Source organism: Dendropsophus ebraccatus, chromosome 1 (genome assembly GCF_027789765.1).
Source record: "Dendropsophus ebraccatus isolate aDenEbr1 chromosome 1, aDenEbr1.pat, whole genome shotgun sequence".
NCBI lineage: Eukaryota > Metazoa > Chordata > Amphibia > Anura > Hylidae > Dendropsophus > Dendropsophus ebraccatus.
The window spans coordinates 24,996,573-25,018,834 of NC_091454.1; the positions used below are offsets into that span (position 1 = coordinate 24,996,573).

General features: G+C 45.0%; 1 protein-coding gene across 2 annotated transcripts in view; it reads left to right on the forward strand.

Moving 5' to 3' along the window:
- SYNPO (synaptopodin) overlaps positions 1 to 22,262 on the forward strand; it is a 95,440-nt gene that overhangs the window by 22,258 nt on the left and 50,920 nt on the right. For both annotated transcript variants that reach the window (XM_069969113.1, XM_069969115.1), the window contains one exon: positions 20,209 to 21,072. In XM_069969113.1, the coding sequence (XP_069825214.1) occupies positions 20,664 to 21,072 (409 nt within the window). In that variant the 5' untranslated portion in view covers positions 20,209 to 20,663. The remainder of the gene's footprint in view (positions 1 to 20,208; positions 21,073 to 22,262) is intronic.

Here is a 22,262-nt window from a genome sequence, read left to right on the forward strand (position 1 = left end):
TCTCTGAGTACAGATAATGTAGTAGTCACCTGCAGTCCTATGTAACAGCACAGATAACACAGTGATATCTCTGAGTACAGATAATGTAGTAGCTGTCACCTCGGGGCGCCCCTACTAAATGATGTTCTACAAAATAAGAAAAGTGTCATACAGTGACTCACAGGTGACGTCTTCTTTGATCTGAGGCGTCACTTTCCCTTTTCCTCTCCATCCGGCCCAGTCCTCCATGATGATTCCTTCCAGATATGTTTCATCTTTTCAGAACCTGCGAGACAAACAATTTAGGCTCCGCACATTTCTAGCAACTTCCTTTCCTTTCTCCCTCCTGTAGGCTCCCATAGTAACTGCGCTGTTTGGTGTTATGTGCAGTAAAGCGAGTAGGAATGTGGGATGCCCCCTGTATGTAGGATTCCCTGCTGTGCCCCCTGTATGTAGGATCCCCTGCTGTGCCCCCTGTATGTAGGATTCCCTGCTGTGCCCCCATGAGCTAATAATGCCCCTAGAGGTGGCCCCCATGAACTAATAATGCCCCCAGAGGTACCCCATGAGCTAATAATGACCCTAGAGGTGGCCCCCATGAACTAATAATGCCCCCAGAGGTACCCCCATGAGCTAATAATGCCCCCAGAGGTGCCCCCATGAACTAATAATGCCCCTAGAGGTACCCCCATACACTAAAAATGCCCCCAGAGATGCCCCCATGAGTTAATAATGCCCCCAGAGGTGCCCCCATATACTAATAATGCCCCCAGAGGTGCCCCCCATGAACTAATAATGCCCCCAGAGGTGCCCCTAAAAAAACAAACATCCTACTCACCTAATCCGCGCTGTGCAGGCAGCAGCTCTTCCTCCTCTTCGGGCTCCATCTTGCGAGCCGCAGGGACGGGACTTCCGGCAGGCGTGATGACGTCACATGATCACGCCTGCCGGAGAGGTCACGGCCCGGCCTCCCATAGGCTGCTGGTATGAAGTGCTGGCAGCCTATGGGAGGGAATACAGGAGGAGGACGCTGACAGGTCCTGCTCCTGTATTCTGATCGCTTTAATGTTCCGCCCGCTCAATGTGCGGGCGGAACATCAAAGCGATCAGTGCATCCCGAGAAGCTGCGCGGCCGCAGCTTCTCGGGATGCTCAAAAACAGGTGGCAAGGGGGGCCGTGCGGGCCCCATACGGCAGTACCACTTGTACTGCCCTATCGGCGGCCCTGGGTCTGGGCTCTGATTTGTTTAGGGAGTTTGTTCTGAGGTCTGATTTATATAGAGGGTCTGGTCTAGGATTTGATTTATTTAGGAAGCCTGACGTAAGGTCTGATTTATATAGAGAGTCTGGTCTGGCATCAGATATTTTATGAAGGTCTGGGGTCTGATTTATTTAGGGGGGTCTGTTGTGAGGTCTGATTTTTTAAGGGGGGGTCAGATCTAGGTTTGATTTATTTAGGGGGGGGGGGATCTAATATCTGATTTATTTAGGGGGGGGTCTGATCTAAGGTCTGATTTATTTAGGGGGGTCTGATTTATTTAGAAGGGTCTGATCTAAGGTTTGATTTATTTAGGGGGGTCTGATCTAAGGTCTGATTTATTTAGGGGGTTCTGATCTAAGGTTTGATTTATTTAGGGGGGGGTCTGGGATTTAGTTTACTTAAGGGGTCTAATGTGAGGTCTGATTTATTTAGGGAGGTCTGGTCCTGGATTTAGTTCATTTAAGGGGTCTGATTCTGGTCTGCTTTGCTTACCGGGTCTCAGGTTTGATATATTTAGGAGGTCTGGGGTCCTATTTGTTAAGGGAATATCATCCGAGGTCTGATGTAATTTGGGGGTCTGGTCTTGCTTAAGCTAATCAGCGGCCTGATGGTGGGCAGTATAGGCCCCCTCCTGTCCTTTAATTGATTCCATCCCATTGTATTGAATGGAGTGCAAACATTTACATCTTACAAAACAAAAAGTACAGAGCACCTAGAAGAGAGCCGTGTCCTCCTTTATTCCCATGATAGCTGGAGGCTACAGGGCACCAATACTCACCAAGACACTGAAGGTAAACCCTCCCCTAGGAGAAGTACTATTAATAATTGGCTACAGTAGTATCTACATGTGTTCTTTATCTATATACTGTAATAGCTTTGTGCCCCCTGACTTCACTGTTACAGTCAGCAATGTAAGAATATGTAATGACTGGATTTAATTTAACAATCTCCCAATGACAAGCCTGGAGTCCACAGAGTCTGAAAGATTTACTGGCAATCTCTACAGAATAATTGAAAAAATAACATATCTGGAATGGATTACTAATAGTAATCTACAGGTAGTTCTTCATCCATCCAGAAATGTGTATTCTTTGTATCAGGTTCACGTCACGGAGTTAACACTTGTTTTTATGGTACTCGGTGGATATAAAGTATAACGTCAAGATGAAGGATTCTGATTTAGCGGCCACTGTGGATATAGGGAGGATTTATGTCTCTGGGAGAAAGTCAGATATGTGTAATCCCCAGGCATAACAGGGGTTAAGGGAAGCCTGGACTACTTTGAGTGTCCAGTTTCCAACTTGGCAGAGAAGTCCTGGAAATATTTGTGGAGGTGGAAACCTTTGCAGAGTCTGTTTCAGTTATTCTACAAACGCTTGGCCTGTGAAGTCTACTATAGCGTAAATTTATTGCATCTGGTGTCCGTATGGAATGGAGCCGGCCATTTTGTTGTCTGTGTCAATGTACATGACTCCGGCTTATTACAGGATAGACTTGTGGTGAAAACAGGATGTGGGTGCAAGCAATGCCCAACCCTGGACATAGTCTGACTCCCCCAACACCCATCTTCCATACCTAAATTGAGCATCTTATGCCCCCTAAAGTGACTGTACCACCAGGCCTGGACTGAAGCACTGGAGGCGGGCCGACCCACCCTTAGTGGGAAGAAACTCCAGCCCTTCCATGACGTGACTCCATTAGAATCAATGGAACCCTATCATAGAGGGGCGGGGGTTTCCTCCCACTAAGGGTGGGTCAGCCTACCTCCAGTGCTTCTGCCTGGGCCTGGTGGTACAGTCACTTTAAGCGCCCCCAAACTGCACGGAGATGTCCCTTTTTATACAGATAAACACAATCCCTCCCTCTTTATAGTCCCGTTCCTGGGAACCCGGCAGCAAAGGCTCAATCTATCTGTAGTACTAGCACATGGGGAATTAAAGGGGATTTCCATGCAATTTTTTTTACAGCCTAACCATCAGTACCTAATCGATGGGGCCAGCACCCTCATTGATCATCTGTTTTGCACAGCCACAGTGCCCGGATGTAAGCAGTGCCGACGTCAGCACTAGAGTTGATCGAACCTCGGGAAATCCTAGGTTCGATCGAACGCGAACATTCATGAACCTTCTGCATTTAATTGCTGATGCATTCCCGGTCTGTGGGGAAGGAGGAGAGTGCCCAGGTACCGCCTGGAATTCTGGGATTCAGCCTATTACCTAGACTATTACCTAGACTGAATCTCAGAATTCCAGGCGGTACCCGGGCACTCTCCTCCTACCCCACGGAAGGGTTTATGAACAGGTGACGTATTCATGGGAGAAGCCTTTAAATTTATCATTCAGATAAAATTGTTCACAAAGGTTTACAGAATCTACCCAGATTTGAAGTAATCTTAAATAATAAGTAATCATAAAAGAGCGATAATGGGGTCAGGATTCCCAAACTGGGATCAACATGGTGCACTTCATATGGGAGTAGATTATCTATGAAGACAGAAATTAAGTTATCGCTCATTGGATTCCCCCAAGATTCCATACCTGGAATCCAAAGTTCTGCATACTATCTGACAGATTGATGGTGATACGGCTGTAAAGCTTATCGTGCGTTACCTGCTGACCTTCACTCCTGCATAGGTGCAGACAAATTTATTGTCTTTCGGATAAAGAACACGACGATAAATTTACATAACGTACAAAATGTTATCGGAATGTATGGACAATTTATGTTTTTTTCCATCCGTACCTAAAATAAAGCCCTCAAAATTAATAGCATATGACTCTATCGGCCTGTCTCTTGCATGTTACATAGATTTACATTACAGCGAGAGCATTAGCTCTGGATTATGAATAGAGAAGATATACACCCATTGACCAGAAGAGTAAAACCACCTGTCTAATACTGTGTAGGTCACCAAAACAGCTCTGACCTTTTGAGGCATGGGCTCCACAAGGTGTCTTATGGTATGTGGCTCCCAAAAGTTAGCAGTAAATCCTTTAAGTCCTATATATAATGAAGTGCAAACTCCATAGACCAGAGATATTTTCTACAACACTTGACACGTTCCTCGGACCATTCATGAAGAGTTTCTGCAATGTGGCCGGCACATTATCCTGCTGATATTGGGTAATCCCACCGCCATGAAGGGGAGGACTTGGTCTGTACATTGGTTAAGGAGATGGTATGTGTAAAAGTAACATCCACGTGATACCAGGACTGAAGATTTTCAGAAGAACATTGCCCATCACACTTTCCCTACAGGCTTGTTTTCTTCCCATAGTCCATCCTGGTTCTATCCTCTCCCTAGATGAGTGACATTCATATACCTGGTCATCCATATGATGTAGACATGATTCATCAGACCGGGCCACCATCTTAATTTGCATGCCCACTGTAGATGATTGGGCTGGGGTCAGCATGACAACTCTAACCAGTCTGCAGCTACTTATTCCCATACAAAGCAATGGCCTGTATGTGTAGTCACCTTTCCATTACACCCTTCAGTAACAGGCCAGATAGCCTTTGTTCCCCATATGTATTAAAGAGGTATTCCAGGAAAAAATGAACTTTTCCTATATCTACATGATAGGGAAAAAGTAGGAGATCGCGACCTCTGTAGCGCCTGCCGATCTCCATATCAGGCCTTGGCTTCTGTGTAAGGAATAGAGCCATGACCCATGGCTGTATTCATCCGTAGGGAGCCGATGGGAAGAGCCAAGTACAGGGGTCTTCTGGTGTACTTGGCTCTTTCGTTGCTCCATTGGAATGAATAGAGCCGCAAGTCACATGCCGTACCTGCGGCTCTATTCATAATACAGAAGCCAGGGACACCATATGGAGATCGGCGGGGGGGGGGGGGGGGTTATGAGTTTGGACCCCCCTGGATCACGTTCACTTTTCCTGGAATACCCCTTTAAAAAGCCATTGCCACCCATGACTCTGTTACCAGTTCACTCTACAAAACCTAACAATCCACTAGCAATTGTGAGTAAAGCCTCATTCATATGTCAATATATATTTGTGGACCATGGTGGAGATTTATTAAACATGGTGTAAAGTGAAACTGGCTCAGTTGCCCTTAGCAACCAATCAGATTCCACCTTTCATTCTCCAAAGAGTCTGTGAGGAATGAAAGGTGGAATCTGATTGGTTGCTAGGGGCAACTGAGCCAGTTTCACATTACACCATGTTTGATAAATCTCCCCCAATATGTTTTGCAGTCTTGCTACACAGGTGGAGTTATCAGCTGCTGTATGTCCTGCAGAAAATGGACACAGTGCTCTCTGCTGCCACCTCTGTCCGAGACAGAAACTGTCCAGAGCAGGAGAGGTTTTCTATGGGGATTTGCTGCTGCTCCGGACAGTTCCTGTCACAGACATAGGTGGCAGCAGAGAGCACTGCGTCAGACTAGAAAGAATATACCACTTCCTGCAGGACATACATCAGCTGATAAGTACTGAAAGACTTGAGATTTTTAATAAGAATTCAATTACAAATCTATATACCTTTCTGAAACCAGTTGATTTGAAAGAAAAAGATTTTCGCTGGATAACCCCTTTAAACCTCCATACAGGTTTTTCATCCACAGGATTAAATTTAAAAGGAAGCAGCATTGATGGAAAGCTTCTGTTCTATAGATTTCCTAACCCAAACAGAGTTACAAGCTTGATGACATAGCACATCTCCCGTGTGACTCCATCCGCCAAATCCAGCAGTCCAATGCAAGTCGTCGCATGCCTTGAATTGGTGAACTCTGACTCAGCCATTTTATTCCTGCCTGAGGGCAAGGCTCTATGTTAGAGAACAGGAATAGGATCAGGAGAAGACAGGGAGACTGGTTTAAAACAGCAATCCTAGGTGTCGGACGAAATTTAACCCTTAGGACGCTGTAGAGGGGGAGGGTGACTCATTTTACAGAACTCTTATGTGTCCGCTCTGGTGACCAAGGGGTTAATGTCAGGATGAAATCGTAAAAACAAAGAAAAGGGAGAACAGACCTGGCATATCTGACATTCCTGGAAAAAAGGGGAATGGTAACCTGAGCTGGTCCCATGTGTCTGATCAATGCCATTCGCCATCTGTTTAAATAGACACATTCGCTAATAATTTCTTTTAAGTCAGGCAAATAAAATGAATGAGGCCAATTCCATGCAAATAGCTTGACCTGCGCCAATTATTGTTTCCCAGGGCCGAGACCTGCACATGTCAGGCCATGTTTGTACAAGAATTAGGTCATTGACTACATTGGTTGGATCCTATGGTATATCTGCAGATGGCCAGATGTGCATGCGGGGACGCTGCAAGGAACGTTTATATTAAAGGGATATATCCATGATGTCATGTTGTGACATCATAACGTTAAGGTCTCATTTCTGGAACCTTTTCCGATCTTGAGAACGCAGGGGATGGACTTTTCCAGCAAAGCTGCTTTTGCGCGATCTACTGTGCAGTTATGTGGCTCAGGGAAGAAACAGAGTGCTGCACATCACACCTATGGCTGATACTAGTGCCGCTTGGCTAAATATAAAACACATCAGAATTTTGTGTATGAATTGATCAAGCCATACTGCCCCATGTACCTCGTGCCGGTATCTGATACACATGGGTCCCTACACTAAGTCCACACCGTGCCAGTCAGTGGCCACCAACCCCGCAGGCGTGCACAGCCAGGGAACGGGGGCCATGGGACGGCCCTGCGACCCCCATGCCACAGGACCAGACCCAAAAACACCACACCAGAACCCGGCCAGCACCGCCGGCGGAGAAGGTCGCCCCCAAGCAGCACAAGTCTGGATAAGGTATTGCGCTCACCATAGCTGCAGCAAACAGAATGGGAAAAAAACAGGAGGGATTAAAACCATGTGCACTCAGGTGTCTCCTGCTAATTGCGGTCATGTGGGTCTCACCAGGAGGAGTGCAAAACACGGAGAAAAGAGAGAAACAAAATGTGGCTCAGGGAAGAAACAGAGTGCTGCACATCACACCTATGGCTGATACTAGTGCCGCTTGGCTAAATATAAAACACATCAGAATTTTGTGTATGAATTGATCAAGCCATACTGCCCCATGTACCTCGTGCCGGTATCTGATACACATGGGTCCCTACACTAAGTCCACACCGTGCCAGTCAGTGGCCACCAACCCCGCAGGCGTGCACAGCCAGGGAACGGGGGCCATGGGACGGCCCTGCGACCCCCATGCCACAGGACCAGACCCAAAAACACCACACCAGAACCCGGCCAGCACCGCCGGCGGAGAAGGTCGCCCCCAAGCAGCACAAGTCTGGATAAGGTATTGCGCTCACCATAGCTGCAGCAAACAGAATGGGAAAAAAACAGGAGGGATTAAAACCATGTGCACTCAGGTGTCTCCTGCTAATTGCGGTCATGTGGGTCTCACCAGGAGGAGTGCAAAACACGGAGAAAAGAGAGAAACAAAATGTGGCTCAGGGAAGAAACAGAGTGCTGCACATCACACCTATGGCTGATACTAGTGCCGCTTGGCTAAATATAAAACACATCAGAATTTTGTGTATGAATTGATCAAGCTGTGCAGTTATGTTGCTGTGTAGTTCCCTGCACAGCTGGCGCCCCCTAAGGCGGGGTAATTTCTCACCAATCAAGGGATGGCAGTTGAGAACCATCTGGAGATCTCAGCATCCCAGCAATTAGCTGTAATAAATGGAACCCATATAGCTGGAGCATAACAGCAGGTCAAAGTCTTCTTATCTACTATTAGTTTCCCTAAGAAAAATTGTCTCTCTTAAAGTGGTAATGCAAAAAAAGTTTTCAAATCAACTGGTGCCAACAAGGTATATAGATTTGTAATTTACTTCTATTTAAAAATCTTAAGTCTTCTAGTACTTATCAGCTGCTGAATGTCCTGCAGGAAGGGGTGTATTCTTTCCAGTCTTACAAAGTGCTCTCTGCTGCCACCTCTGTCCTTAACAGGAACTGTCCAGAGCAGGGAAGGTTTGCTATAGGGATTTTCTGCTGCTCTGGACAGTTCCTGACATGGACAGAGGTGGCAGTAGAGAGCACTTTGTCAAACTGAGAAGAATACACTACTTCCTGCAGGGCATACAGCAGCATGGGACGACTTGAGATAGAAAGAAATAGAAGTAAATTACAAATCTATATATAACTTTTTTTTACACAAGTTGATTTGAAAGAATGTTATTTTCTCTTGAGTACCCCCTTAATAATAAGCCAATCACAAAGTTTCTCTCTGCAAGAGGGATGAGTTGTAATCTGTTGGAAAACCAAGTGTTTAGTTTCCCTACAGCGCCATCCCAGGGGAGATGAAGTGTGGTGTTGGGGGGGGGGGGGGTGATACTCAGGTAGTGGTATAGGTGTTGTTGTGACAGCTCAGCCAAAGATGGTATAGTTGTGACCCAAAGAAAGGGCAAAAATGACCCAAGGTGTGCGGCTAGTGTGTATAGGTGCTGGTGCGGAGGAAAGGATGACTGAGTTCAAGTGATAGTAAAATAGAACAGTTTTACTGTACAGTCTCTTAATAGTACAATACACTTTGACAGCAGAAGATAAATAAATTACAGACTTTAGTGCTTGAACTTGTATAGAGGAGATGCTTGAGGAAGGAGAAAAGAGGGGTTTGTCAAGAAAGTTTCCGGGGGCGTCCCAGTTACCTGCACTGCGAGATAGGATACGTAGACCTTCTGGTAGCTTTGTCCTATCTAGGCTAGTTCCTCTTTTCAGAATTGTAGAGTGGTTCTCAGCGTGGGCTAGGACGGTCCCAGACTCTCCTTCCTCTGTAGTGTTTAACACTGCATGGTTAATATAGTAGAAGTAGTAGTGAAACGAGCTGTCTCTAGCTGCATCTGCATACAGATGTCTCTGACCAACTCACTTACTAGACTGAACACACACTGCACTGATTTGTCCTGGACGAGAGTCCTGGCAAAAGCCAGGCCCTGTAGGGATGTCTGCTCTGTGTGTCCTTCTCCCATGAGAATCTGTGTCAGAACTGATGCTACACATCCTCTCACCAAGTAACTTCCTACAGGGGATGTGTTATCTACCCTGTGAGTGAAGGAAAGGAATGTGTGCAAAAGAAAGAAAAGAAGAGATAGGCTAGAAGTAGAGAGCACCCCCCATAGGTAAGCAAAAGCACATGGTATAACAACAACAGTAACTCATTCCTAACTTTAGCTGTGCATAAAACAACAGGACTTAGAAATAACACTGACACCTAGTGGTGAAACTAGAGAATACTACCTTCATCACCACTTAACCTGGAGTAAGAGGCTTTTGCGACAGGTGCACAGGAGAAACACGAAACACCTGTGGTGGGACACCACAGAAGCATTACACAATGGCCATTCACCTCGCTGACTAGTCTGTGTAATGCAGGATATGTCTCTATTGCTTTATATTACCATTATAACTGAATTACAAGAAGGTCACTCTCATGTTTTCCATCTATGTAAGTGTAATAGCTGAAAAATGAGTTTACTTAACAGAAGTGACAGAGTCGTCCTTTAGGTTTCTCCCTTCCAGATTTCCTCTCTGTTTGCCTCATCTAGCTCAGTGTTAATATAAACTGAAGCCAGACGGCAAACTCCTCATAAACAATACTTAGTATATATATTTTTTTTAACTAATGCACCTTCTCTACCAGCACTGAATAAGTAACACATGAGGACGGGGGGGGGGGTTAATGATAGGGGAAGCAATGATGGCAAGATAATAACCAGACTCATTACATTTGGAATTTTAATGTTTTAAGGAAAATGCCAAAAAACACATATTATTCCTATTATTTCTCGATGCAAAAGCAATTCTTTATAATATACGAGAGGTGTGAGACATATCTACTGTATACATCAGTGATTTACCAAAGATTTACAGACTGTAACCTGAACACAGTCAGGGAATTGGGAGTCTGAGTTTTGCAACAAGAGACCAGGGCACTATACCTTTTAAAGGGGTTGTCCAGCAAAAATCTTTGTCTTTCAAATCAGCTGGTTTCAGAAAGTTATATAGATTTGTAATTTACTTCTATTTAAAAATCTCAAGTCTTCCCATACTTATCAGCAGCTGTATGTCCTGCAGGAAGTGGTGTATACTTTTCAGTCTGACACAGTGCTCTCTGCACAGGAACTGCAGCAAATTCCTATAGAAAACCTCTCCTGCAGCAGAGAGCAATGTGTCAGACTGGAAAGAAAACAACATTTCCTGCAGGACATACAGCAGCTGATAAGTATAGGAAGACTTAAGATTTTTAAATAGAAGTAAATTACAAATCTAAAATAACTTTCTGACACCAGTTGATTTGAAAGAAAAAGATTTTTTTGCTGGAGTACCCCTTTAAGGTTAGGTTCCCACACAGTATTTTTGCACAGTATTCTGCAACCAAAACCAGGAGTGGATTGAAAGCACAGAAAGGCTACGTTCACACACTGTTGAAATTGAGTGGAAGGACGCCATTTATTGGTAAACAATTGCTGTTATTTTAAAACAGCGGCCATTATTTGCCATTAAATAACGGCCATTTACTAAATTTCAACAGTGTGTGAACAGATCCTTTCTTTGCTTTCCCCCTATGGCCTTTGAGTAGAGACAAAGTAGCCTATCCTGGAACAGGGTGAAGGGTGAAAACCTAAAAAGTACTCTAACTCTAAAGCGAATGTGCCACCAGGTACATTGCTTTGCGCACGGTGATGCTACGTCACAGAGGGTTTCACTTTGTGTTTTTTACATGAACAGACCGGAGCTGGCGCGGGGATTTTAATGCCGCCGTCCTTTTCTTGAACCGCCACCCAGTTCCCGCTTGGCACTGGTACCTAATGCTACATTCACTTTAAGGTCTAAGAGTGGAACCAGTTGGGCTGCACAGCGGGTTCAAGTCTAGCTGATAAAACCCATAGAAAAAAGAGTGCACATTTGCCTAAAGCTCGGCCTATAGACGACTATGGGACAGTTCAGGAGTATGTTCTATACCTTATTATATGTTCCATGAAATTTTATTTTTTTTTTTTTAAAACATCTAGAAAAAAAAAGCATCATGTAAGGGGCCTCATAGGTGGAAATTATAGAGTTTATATTGTTTTAACTTCCCCCTCCTGTTCAGAAATATTAAAAAGCAGCGTTTCGTAAGCATGTGATGTACCTGTAGCCAATTTTCCGTTCATCCATCATAGAGAATTTAGAGAATGCTTTGGCTTTGAAGGCTCCTTGTTCTAAATTGGATTCTTGTTCCTACAAACAGCATCAAGACAATCGGATTTCAAACACTTCTAATCAGTAAGTGGTGAAATTAAGGAGCATCAAAGCTTTCCCCTCACCTAACTTTCACAGCCAATTTCATAGACGCCAGGGGGAAAAACAAAACTACAGATTGGGGCATGAAAGTGGTCCGAGAAAAATTGTTCTTCAAAATTATTGAATGTTAATCCGTATGAAACATCTGCCATTCCTCATGCTAATTTTTTTTTTTTTTTTAAACCAAATTTTATTGGCACGAGTTTGCAGAGAAAGAGAACATAGCAATACAAGATGAACAATGATACATATAACATACCAAAAAGTTCCGCGCTATTCGAGTTGTTCACCCTATATAGTCCAGGTTGCATAGTCCTCGTATTTTCCATTTTTTGTGGCGTTCACCACTCTAGCGTCGTCACATCTGCACAATGTGGTGCCATAAACCATACATAGGTCTATATAACCGTTAACAAACATAACCAGCCGTTAACATAAACATACAAAAACACCCAAAAACATAAAAATATATAAAGGCCAAGGAGATCCCCCTTCCACCCTTTTCCTTGTCAGGTAATTTTTAGTGGACCCAGTGTGTCCTTCAAATCTTCAGTATAATACCATTCAGTATGTCTAAAGGGACTCATAAGGTGTTTGATCTCTTCCCTCGAGAAGGTGTGGATTATAAAGGTTCTCCATTTTGCAAAGAAAGTTTTTGTGGACTGCTCCTTGTTGAGAAGTGTATGTATCTTATCCATGTTAACCAAGTGTTTTAGAGTGTCACTAATGTCCTGTATCGATGGGACCTTGTCTATCAGCCAGTTCCGCAATAAACACTTAACCACAACCAATAATACATTGTGAATGGCTTTATTAGCTACGAGAGGTGGTTCGGGATCATCCGACCGTTCACAGGTATAATGAAGCAAGCAACTAACCGGGTCAATCTTAACAGACTTTTGCCATATTCGCTTAATAAAATTTCCGACTTCATTCCATAGCGGGGTCACTTGTGAGCATGCCCATAGGGCATGGAATAAATCCGCCTTGGGAGTCTTGCACTTAGGACAGTGACGTAGATAGTGTGCAGGAGCCTCTTTGTAAGTGAGATTGAAGGCATAAATGGCCCTGTGAATAAGCCGTATGTGCATCTCTCTCCACCTCTCGCTTACAATGGATTGGCGAACAAGCCTTATACCCTGACAAATTTTGGTATGTAAGTCAGCGTCCTCTATATGCATCGACCAGGCTGTAAACAGAGTGTGACCTAACCTGTCCAAGGTGTGTGAGGCCAGATGTTTATAGGAATCAGATAAGGACATCTTAGTACCTGTGGTCCCCATTAGCTGATCAAACCTGTTGGTTCGCTCAGCTTTAGCAAAATCTAACACTAAGCTTTTACAGTGACTTATAAGCTGTAGATATTGGAGTCTGTGATGTTGCGGAAGGTCAAATTTTGCGGACACATGTTCCCAAGAGTGGAGAGTTCCCCTCTCGACATCTATCAGATCGTTAACAGATAGAACCCCTTTGGATCTCCAAGTGCCGAATAATTTATTTTGATTCCCTAACGGGAAGGAAGGTGAGTTCCAGAAAGGCATGTACTTGGAGATACAATAAGGTGTCGAGTACAGTTTCCTGATTGCTTTCCACGCGGCTATGGTATCGGTCATTAGCAGACTAGTCCTGATGGGGCGAGGTAAGTCTGCACGTTTGGTATGTAAAAGCGCTCCAAGGTTCCATGGATGTGCAAAGCTGCGTTCTAAGGGTAGATTGGAGTACCATGATGTGCCCCAGATCCAATCCCGTACATGTCTAGACAGTGATGCCAAGTTATACAGTCGGATGTCAGGGAGCTGCAGGCCCCCGCTACTTTTAGGTAGGCAGAGTTTCCTGTATGCTATGCGTGGACGTTTACCTTGCCACAGAAATGCAATAAAAGCAGATTGCAGCTGCCTGACATCCAAGTGGCGTAACAGGAGAGGTAATGTTTGCAAGGGGTATAGAAGTCTCGCAAAGCTCACCATTTTAAGTAAGTGCGCTCTGCCCGTGAGAGACAATGGCAGGGTTCGCCACCGCTCTAATTCCCTAACAATTTTAGTGATTAGTGGGGCGTAATTGAGTCTATAGAGGGATTGGGGATACTTGCCTATTTTTATCCCCAAGTATGTGAGGTATGTGGATACCACCTCTATTCCCTGTGGGGGTGTAAAAGACGAGGTGCGAGTATCCAGATACATCAGCTGACACTTTGTGGGATTTATCTTATATCCTGAAAAGGATTCATATCGGGTGAAAGCAGTGAACACTTGATGAAGGTGTTTGGAGGGGGACTTTAAAAAGAGCAAAAGATCGTCGGCAAAACAGGTAAGACGGACCTCCCTTTCTCCTACCCGGATCCCCTCATATACTGAGGAGGAGAGGAGGTGGCGTGCTAACGGTTCCAATGCGAGATCGAACAAGAGTGGAGACAGCGGGCAGCCCTGACGTGTGCCCTTCTGCAGGTGGATCACATCCGACAAGAAGCCCGTTGTATAGACTCTGGCCTTGGGTGTTCTGTACAAGGCGTTAACATAGGATCTTAACATGCCAGAAACCCCAAAGCGGTCTAGTACTAGTTGCATCCAACTCCAGTTGATGTTATCGAATGCCTTCTCTGCGTCAATCCCTAACAAGGCAGGGGGTTCCCCGCTGTCTCCACTCCTCGCCACCGTATCCTGTACTGCCAAGACCGTTCTTATATTAGTAACTGCCGCTCGCCCCGATACAAAGCCCACCTGGTGAGGACCTACAAGAGAGGGGAGGACAGCGGCTAGCCTATCCGCCATTATTTTTGACAATATTTTGACATCTTGATTTATCAATGATATCGGGCGGTAGGCAGTAGGGTCGGAAAGATCTTTTCCTTGCTTCGGCAGCACCTTAATATACGCCATATCCCCGGTAGGCAGGTTTTCTTCCCTAGCTAATATATGATTATATACTGACAGCAAAGTGGGTGTGATGTCTTGTCTGAGGGACTTATAAAATTCACTAGTGAAGCCGTCAGGCCCTGGCGCTTTGTGAGTCGGTAAGTGTTGAATAGTGTGTTCGATTTCTTGTATTGTCAGTGGTGCATTTAAAATATCTAATTGCTCCGGGGTAACTGACGGGAGATCTAACAGGTCAAGAAACGCTTTACCCTCTGAGATGTTTTGTGTGCCTTGGGTGTACAGCGTTTTATAATATTGCTGGAATCGGGAATTAATAGTTTTGGGATCATGTTGGGGGGTGCCATGTTCGTCTCTAATGTACGATATATTTGTTGTCCGTCTTTGGCCTGACGCAAGATCTGCCAGCAGTCTACCGGCCTTGTCTCCAAATCTGAAGAACTCAGCCTGTTTTTGATCTCTAATGAAACTTTCCAGCACATCTTGCGCCAGATCAAACTCCTTTTTGGCGGCAACCCACTTCTCTTTATTATCAGTAGTGTGGATTTGTAGGTAATTAGTGTATGCCGCTCTTAGGGTTTGTGTGGAGGAGTTGAAGTGTAGGACTGCAGCCTTCTTTTTCGCAGAGTAGTGAGAAATAATTCTCCCTCTCAACACAGCTTTTGCTGTTTCCCACATCAGAAAAGGATTATCTGTATGTTCCCTATTGTCTGCACAATATTCAGCCCACCACCCTTTCAAAAACAGGAGAAAATCTGCGTCTTTGGCCAAAGTCGTGGGGTACCGCCACAAGATGTCTGTGCCTTTGGGATAGTCCGGGCGGATGGTGATGCTGATCGGAGCGTGATCTGAAATAGCTAAGTCATGGATTTCCGCTGCTAATATTTTGGGTAGTAAGTGTGGTGACAGGAGCAAGTAGTCTATACGGGACCACATGTCGTGTGCGTAAGAATAGTGGGTGTATTCCCTGTCATCGGGGTGAAGGTGGCGCCAGGCATCAACTAGGTGGGTGGATGTGAGGAGGGTTTGAAGGAGTTGGTCCCTGCTAGTCATGGATGTGTTGGGGGTACGTGTGCGTTTTCTATCTTCCAGATTATGTAATACCACATTAAAATCCCCTCCCACTATTAAACTGCTCCCTTTGTTTTGCAGTACCTCCGACTCTAGATGTTGTAAAAAGGTCTTACTATGATCATTTGGGCCATAGATATTAAAAATGTGCAATTTACCTGAAGGTGAGTCAAGTACCACTTGTGACATCCTGCCTTGATCATCCGCTTCCGAGTGCAGAATAGTGTATGATAGCTTCCTGCTTAACAATATCATTACTCCTGCCTTCCCTCTCACCGCCGAGGATCCCAGGACATCACCCACCCACAGCTTCTTCATTCGAAAAAATTCCGACTCGGTTAGGTGAGTTTCCTGGAGCAACGCTATATCCGTTTTTAACCGTTTTAGATGTCTAAGCACGCTCATCCGCTTGTTAGGGGAATGTAGTCCCTTAACATTCCATGATGTTATGTGCGTGAATGGGTTACCTCTGGGGGGGTGATGTCACTGGATCCAAAACAACCATACGTCAGCAGGTGGGGTGAATCTCCTTGGCAACAGAAAAAAACAATATAACCATAAGTACATACAATTTGTACAACATGAAAACGCCACAGAATCGTGACAAAATAGCAGATAATAGTAATGACATTAGTCAAATAAATCAAAGTACGAGTGAAAGTAGTCGTGGACTTCACTTCTTTCGCTGCCCTGGAGGAGCCTCGTGAACTCCCCATAATAACCTAAATTATCTGAAATAACAAGTATGGCGCCCCAGCCCTCCCCGGGCCCTATTGGTTACCCCATAATATCAGGGAGATATGAAATCAACTAGGCCCCATTCGAAACTAAACATAGAGTAAGAGAATAAAGGAGTAGAGAGCTAAACCATAACTATACTATTATAAGCCGTAGCACAGCTGAACCCGCATAAGTGCTTCCAAGCACTACAATACTTATCACATGTCCTGGATCAGTCCATTGCTTCTGGGGCTGAACGCGGACTTTGTGTACGTCTCCTCTTGATCGTATCAGACGGCACTGCAGAATCCACCTCTTTCTTCAGCGAATCCACAAAAGAGGACGCAGCCAACGGTGATCGTAAGGTTTCCATGGAGCCATCTTGATGAAAGATCCTAAGGACTGCCGGGTACTGTAAAGCAAACTTGACCTGATGTTTCACCAGTAGCGTGCAGATGGGTGCGAATGCCTTCCTCTGTTTGGTCACCTCAGCCGAGTAGTCGTTGAATAGTAGTACCTTCGCACCACGTATGGCGACCTCCGCTCTTGTCTTCTTGTACGCTTGTATAATCATTTGTTTATCAGCAAAGTTGAGAAATTTCATGATCACCTGACGCGGCCTGTTCCCCAGGCGTTTGGTCACTGCGTCTGTCACTGATGGAGGGGGGGGGCCCCATACGGTGGGCTCGTTCTACTGGGCAGGAACCGGTGAGGCCCAGAGCAGCCGGTAGTTCGGCGGAGCATATCTGTAGTAGTTGTGACACTGGCACCGACTCGGGCAGTCCCACCATCTGCAGGTTGCTCCTACGGGAGCGATTTTCAAGGTCCTCTGTTTTCACCCTAAGGTATTCACATTCTCTGACTACATTGATCAGGCAATTTTTAGTCTCCATTAGCTCCCCCTCCGTTCTCTGCATCCTCCCTTCCAGCTCTGAAATCTGAGTAGCATGCGTTGTCAGTGTGTTTTGCATTTGCGCCAAAGATGTGGCCACTGTAGATTCCAGAGAGGCAACCAGGTCAGGCACCAATATCTTAGCTACCTCTATCGCCATCTGTTTGCAGGTTACCTGTAGCCCTGGAAGAAGGTCCTCTCCCCCTGGGGTGAAGAGATCTTGTGAGGTCGGGAGCTGAGTATCAAGCTGACTAGGCACATGGTGTATCTGCGCCACAGTTTCTGTCAGCGGTGCTGCGGGCGCCATCTTGCCTCTCTCCGCCTCCCTCTGGGGCCGTGGATCGGCGGCTGCAGCCGGCTCCCCGCCGCGGGTAATAAACTTCTCCATCCGATTACCGGAGCAAGGATGGAGTGATGTGCGGGTTTGGAGACCCTGGCGAGCGATGTGAGTGGCGGGGCAGCCCTCGGCAGTCGGGTCCGGGGACGGAGCTCTGGCGCGCACGTCCTCACATCATCGAGCCGGATCCGGAAGTCCTCATGCTAATTTTTCCATGATGTTGCTCTTTCGGTCTGCAGCAGACTTTGGTCTTTAAAGGGGTTATCCAGCGCTACAAAAACATGGCCACTTTTCCCCCTACTGTTGTCTCCAGTTCAGGTGCAGTTTGCAATTGAGCTCCATTTACTTCAATGGAATTGAGTTTCAAAACCGCACCCAAACTGGAGACAACAGTAGGGGGAAAGTGGCCATGTTTTTGTAGCTCTCCATAGCTGAAGCTATCAACATTGGCATCTAAATTTTTTAACAGCTCTAGAATCCGTAATCGGTTCCTCCCCCTATCATGTATAATACAGCTGTTTTCTTATGTGGCAAAGCGGTTTGGAGTCCTTCCAGTGTGGATGCACACCCTTTAGCTATACCCTTGTGTGGAGCACTTTCACAGTGAGAATAAAAGTTTTTTTTCTATATTAAGATTTTTTTTTTTTTTATTTAATTTAATTTTTAATTTTTTTTCAAATTGTAACATGAAAATCGCACGTGCAGTTTTTGGATCCCAAAACTAGATGTTAAAAAAAAGGTAAATGTAAAAAAACAGATGTATACTTCTTCCTATTGGATCAACTTTTGGCTTTGGCTCAGAAAATATAATAAAAAACTACATGTGTGACCCCAGCCTATGAGAGGCCTGCCTATCATGCACTGACTACTATCAAAATAAAAAAAAAAATATCTATTTTTAAATTGATGTGGGTCAAACAGATACTAATTCTCTATCATAAAGACGTGTGCAGACTTAAAGCGACTCTGTACCCAAAATCTGACCCCCCAAACCGCTTGTACCTTCTGATAGCTGCTTTTAATCCAAGATCTGTCCTGGGGTCCGTTCGGCAGGTTATGCAGTTATTGTCCTAAAAACAACTTTTAAACTTACAGCCCCATGCCCTACGTGCATGGCTTAGAATATCTGTGCCCTAACTTTGCACCACCCCTATGTCCCTCCTCCCCACCCTCGTCATCATTAGGAATGCCACTGGAACATTTTCTCCATGCTGAACATTTGCACAGGTGTCTAAACGATCCAGCCCATGTGCCGGGCTGACACAGGTGGGGAATAGGAGACAATCTGCCTGGAGCATTCCTAATGATGAGGAGGGTGGGGAGGAGGGACAGAGAGGTTGTGCCAGCCTAATGCATACACAATCCAGGCCACTCCCGTAGGGAATGGGGCTGCCAGATTAAAAGTTGCTTTTTAGGACAATAACTGCATCATCTGCCAAACGGACCCCAGGACAGATCTTGGATTAAAAGCAGCTATAAGAAGGTACATATGGTTTGGAGGAGTCAGATTATGGGTACCAAATTGCTTTAAAGGCCATTCCTGCTCCAATGGGAATTCTGGGAAGTAAGGATAGGCAAAATAGCTCTCACACCACTTGAGTTGTGTCCTTTCAAGACAGTGTTTGGCTTAGCATAGATCCCCAGTCAATGTCCTTCACTGACTTGAAGAGACATCACTTTGCCTACGTGGTGTGAGAGCTATTATGCATAACCTTTCTTCCCTCTTTCTATTGAGAACACATGAAAGCTCATATATGTGGAGGAATTGGGAGAGATAGCTGTTGGCTGACATCTTTTGCATGTATAGAGGAGGAGACATGCATGCTGCAGCTCAGCACCACCTTTATGGCACTTGAACTTGGAGGTTAAACATGATTTTATGACTTTGCAAACAATCATAAGCTAAGAGACAGGTAGTAGGGATGGTCCGAACCTGCCGAGGTTCGGGTTCGTAAGAACCTGAACTCTCGGCAATGATTCCCGCTGTCTTCCACCTCCGTGGAGAGGGTGGAAACAGCCGGAGGACCGCCTGGAAAACTGGGATACAGCCATAGCCACGGAGGTGGAAGACAGCGGGAATCATTGCCGAGAGTTCAGGTTCTTACGAACCCGAACCTCGGCAGGTTCGGACCATCCCTAATGGGTAGCATTAATTTTATCTCCCTATATATTTATACTCACCTGTCCTGGTGCCCCCACAGCCGCAGTGCCACCAGCTCACTGTCAGCCTCCGGTCTCCTGAATCTCCCAGGTTTCTTTATCCTCATGACCCGACAGGAAGTACCCGCTCGGCCAGTCGGTGACTGTAGAGTTGTAACGCCTCAGTCACTGACTGGCTGAGCGGGCATTTCTGAGCCAGCTCATGATGTCACAAGGCCGTGACTGCTACAGGACACTGACAGTGAAAGGTAAGTATCAATTCTTTATTTTGTTCCCACCATCCCTGTTTTTTTATTTGGCCAGAGTTCTCCTCTAACTCTTTTTTTTAATATGATACCATTGCTATGATACCATAGAGTAGCGACCCTATGGTGTTCAGTGATTGTCATGGGTTCAGCTTTCAGCAAACAGCTGATTTTGCTGGAGGAAGCTGAGGCTAGCCAGACATTTCCTGTGTAATACATGGACAGTATGGGTGTGCCAGGGCAGGGACCCCCTCTCTAATGTACCTGTTTAGTCTCAATAGTCAAAAATGACTTGCTATGTCTAAAACCACCTGGAGACACCATCACAGTCAAGCTCTATAATAATACTTTATGTGCTTCTTTTAATAATCTGTCAATTTGTGTTTCATTTTAGGTCACAGGAAAGGGAAAAAGTTAAAATCCAAGAGGAAGGAGCGAGCATGCCAAGCAGACCTGGAGCTACACTAACAACCGTCCATCAGTGACAGACCTACATCGGTTTGTTTGGAAGCCATCATTTCCTTAGGAGGACTGCCGATTACGTCTCGCTTCATCCGCCCTATCTCCAAAAACAAATATTACATTTGGAAACTGCTGTATGAAATTGTTATCACATCCTTTTAAGTGGAAAAGATGAAGTAACCTGCATATATATATAAACGTGCAGCATCAACCTCTGAGCTTGTCGGTGAAGTTCCTGGTTACCGGATAAATAATAGACTCCACACCTAGAAAGGCGATCTATTAACCATTTACAGATAAGCTTTGCAGATCATGTGGATGACTTCCTGTAGGATCACGCTTTGGTAAATCTTCTAGAAGCAGGAATCCATTTGAAAGGAAGAAGCCATGATGCTGAAGTCTAACACAGCCTCACAAGGCACGTTAGGGGGCGCTGTAGATGCTCATGGGCTTCCTTGTGGGTTTGTGGATCACAATGCAGGTGGGCATGAATCTCGGAATACTACCCCAGATGACTTCCCGGATGTGGAAAACAATAATAATGGAGAATCTGAAAGGAACAACAATTTCGTTCAGGTTACGACAGCCGTGTGGGCAATAGTTGAAGAAGAACCCGATGAGTCTTCCAATGGGTTCACCAAAGATGGAGATATTAGAAATGAAGAAGAAACCAAACCTGATGAGGCTCCTGTGAAATTGGATCCTGTTCCTATCAAGACAGATGAAAACAACCTTCAATGGAAAATTGTGCCAAACACCAAGGTGGTTTCTTCCTTCCAACACTCGAAGAAGATACGTAAGTTCAATCAATGTCCTATGTATGTATAATATTGGGGCCCTTATAATGATTGAAATATGTGGATAAGGTTGATACTCAATCTCTTTCTTCCACCAAGGATCTATTACATGCCGAGTGTTTAATAGGAAATTATGCAAGCAAGTAGAAATATTACCGTTGCCGCGTCTTACTCATTGTCTATAGGGAATAGGGAGGTTTATTGGTATTAACTAAGCTGACGAAACCAAACCATGTAGAATCTTTATAACAGAAGTCAATTGTTCCACTCTCGGATGCTTTCATTTTTCTCAGCATGCTCATCTGACACAAGGTTTTCATTTCATTCATTCAAGTAGTAAAATGCATATACAATAAAGTTCAGAGATACAGGCGCCCAACTGCTGGATATCAGGTCAACTTTAAGTCACGACCCTGGAAGTTGTATTTCTCTGCATTTTATTGGAAACATCCAGTTGTTAGAAAAACACATTTACGTTCCACATACTGGCCGGCGCCTATGAGGTATCTCCCGGTATCTTAGAAATGCAGATATTTTCCATGATGAAATGGCTACAGTAAGTATGGGCCAGTAAATACCACTGTTGGCTGTATTCCCATGTGTTTAGTAGGTGTTATAAATCCATAAAAAGATGGATAGTGGAAGAATAGGGATTATTCCCAACATTCTCAGTTTGCCTTAGAGACCAAATAATGTGTGATAGACAGAAGAGTTTATGAGTAGTGTGGAGTGGGCTTGCCGAACTGTCGGCAACTGTTGGCAACTGTTGCCGAACTGTTTGGGTATGGCAGCATTTTCCAAAACTGAATGCTCGGCATTTGACTCCTGGCATCTGGAGAAGTTGAATGCCACCCTAGTGAGTCCTGGAAACCATGTTTTCCTGGCAGCCCTAGGGCAGCAACCAACTTCTTCAGACTCCAGCAGACAAACGTTGAGCGTTTGGGTTTGAAGAGCGTTGCCAAACCCAAACATGTTGGAAAGTCCGCTCATTGCCATCAATAGTGTCTATTAGCTGAACTTCTGCTCTTTAATGTGTTCAATGAGGTAAGATTAGCAACTTGTACATAAAGAGAAGTATAAGACTCTTTGAATGCACAGGATCTCATGACAAGCTACTGTACCTTCATAGCACTGCCTTGTTTGTTAAGTAAAAAACTTGGAGTCTTGTCCTTTAAGTGCTATATCTGGA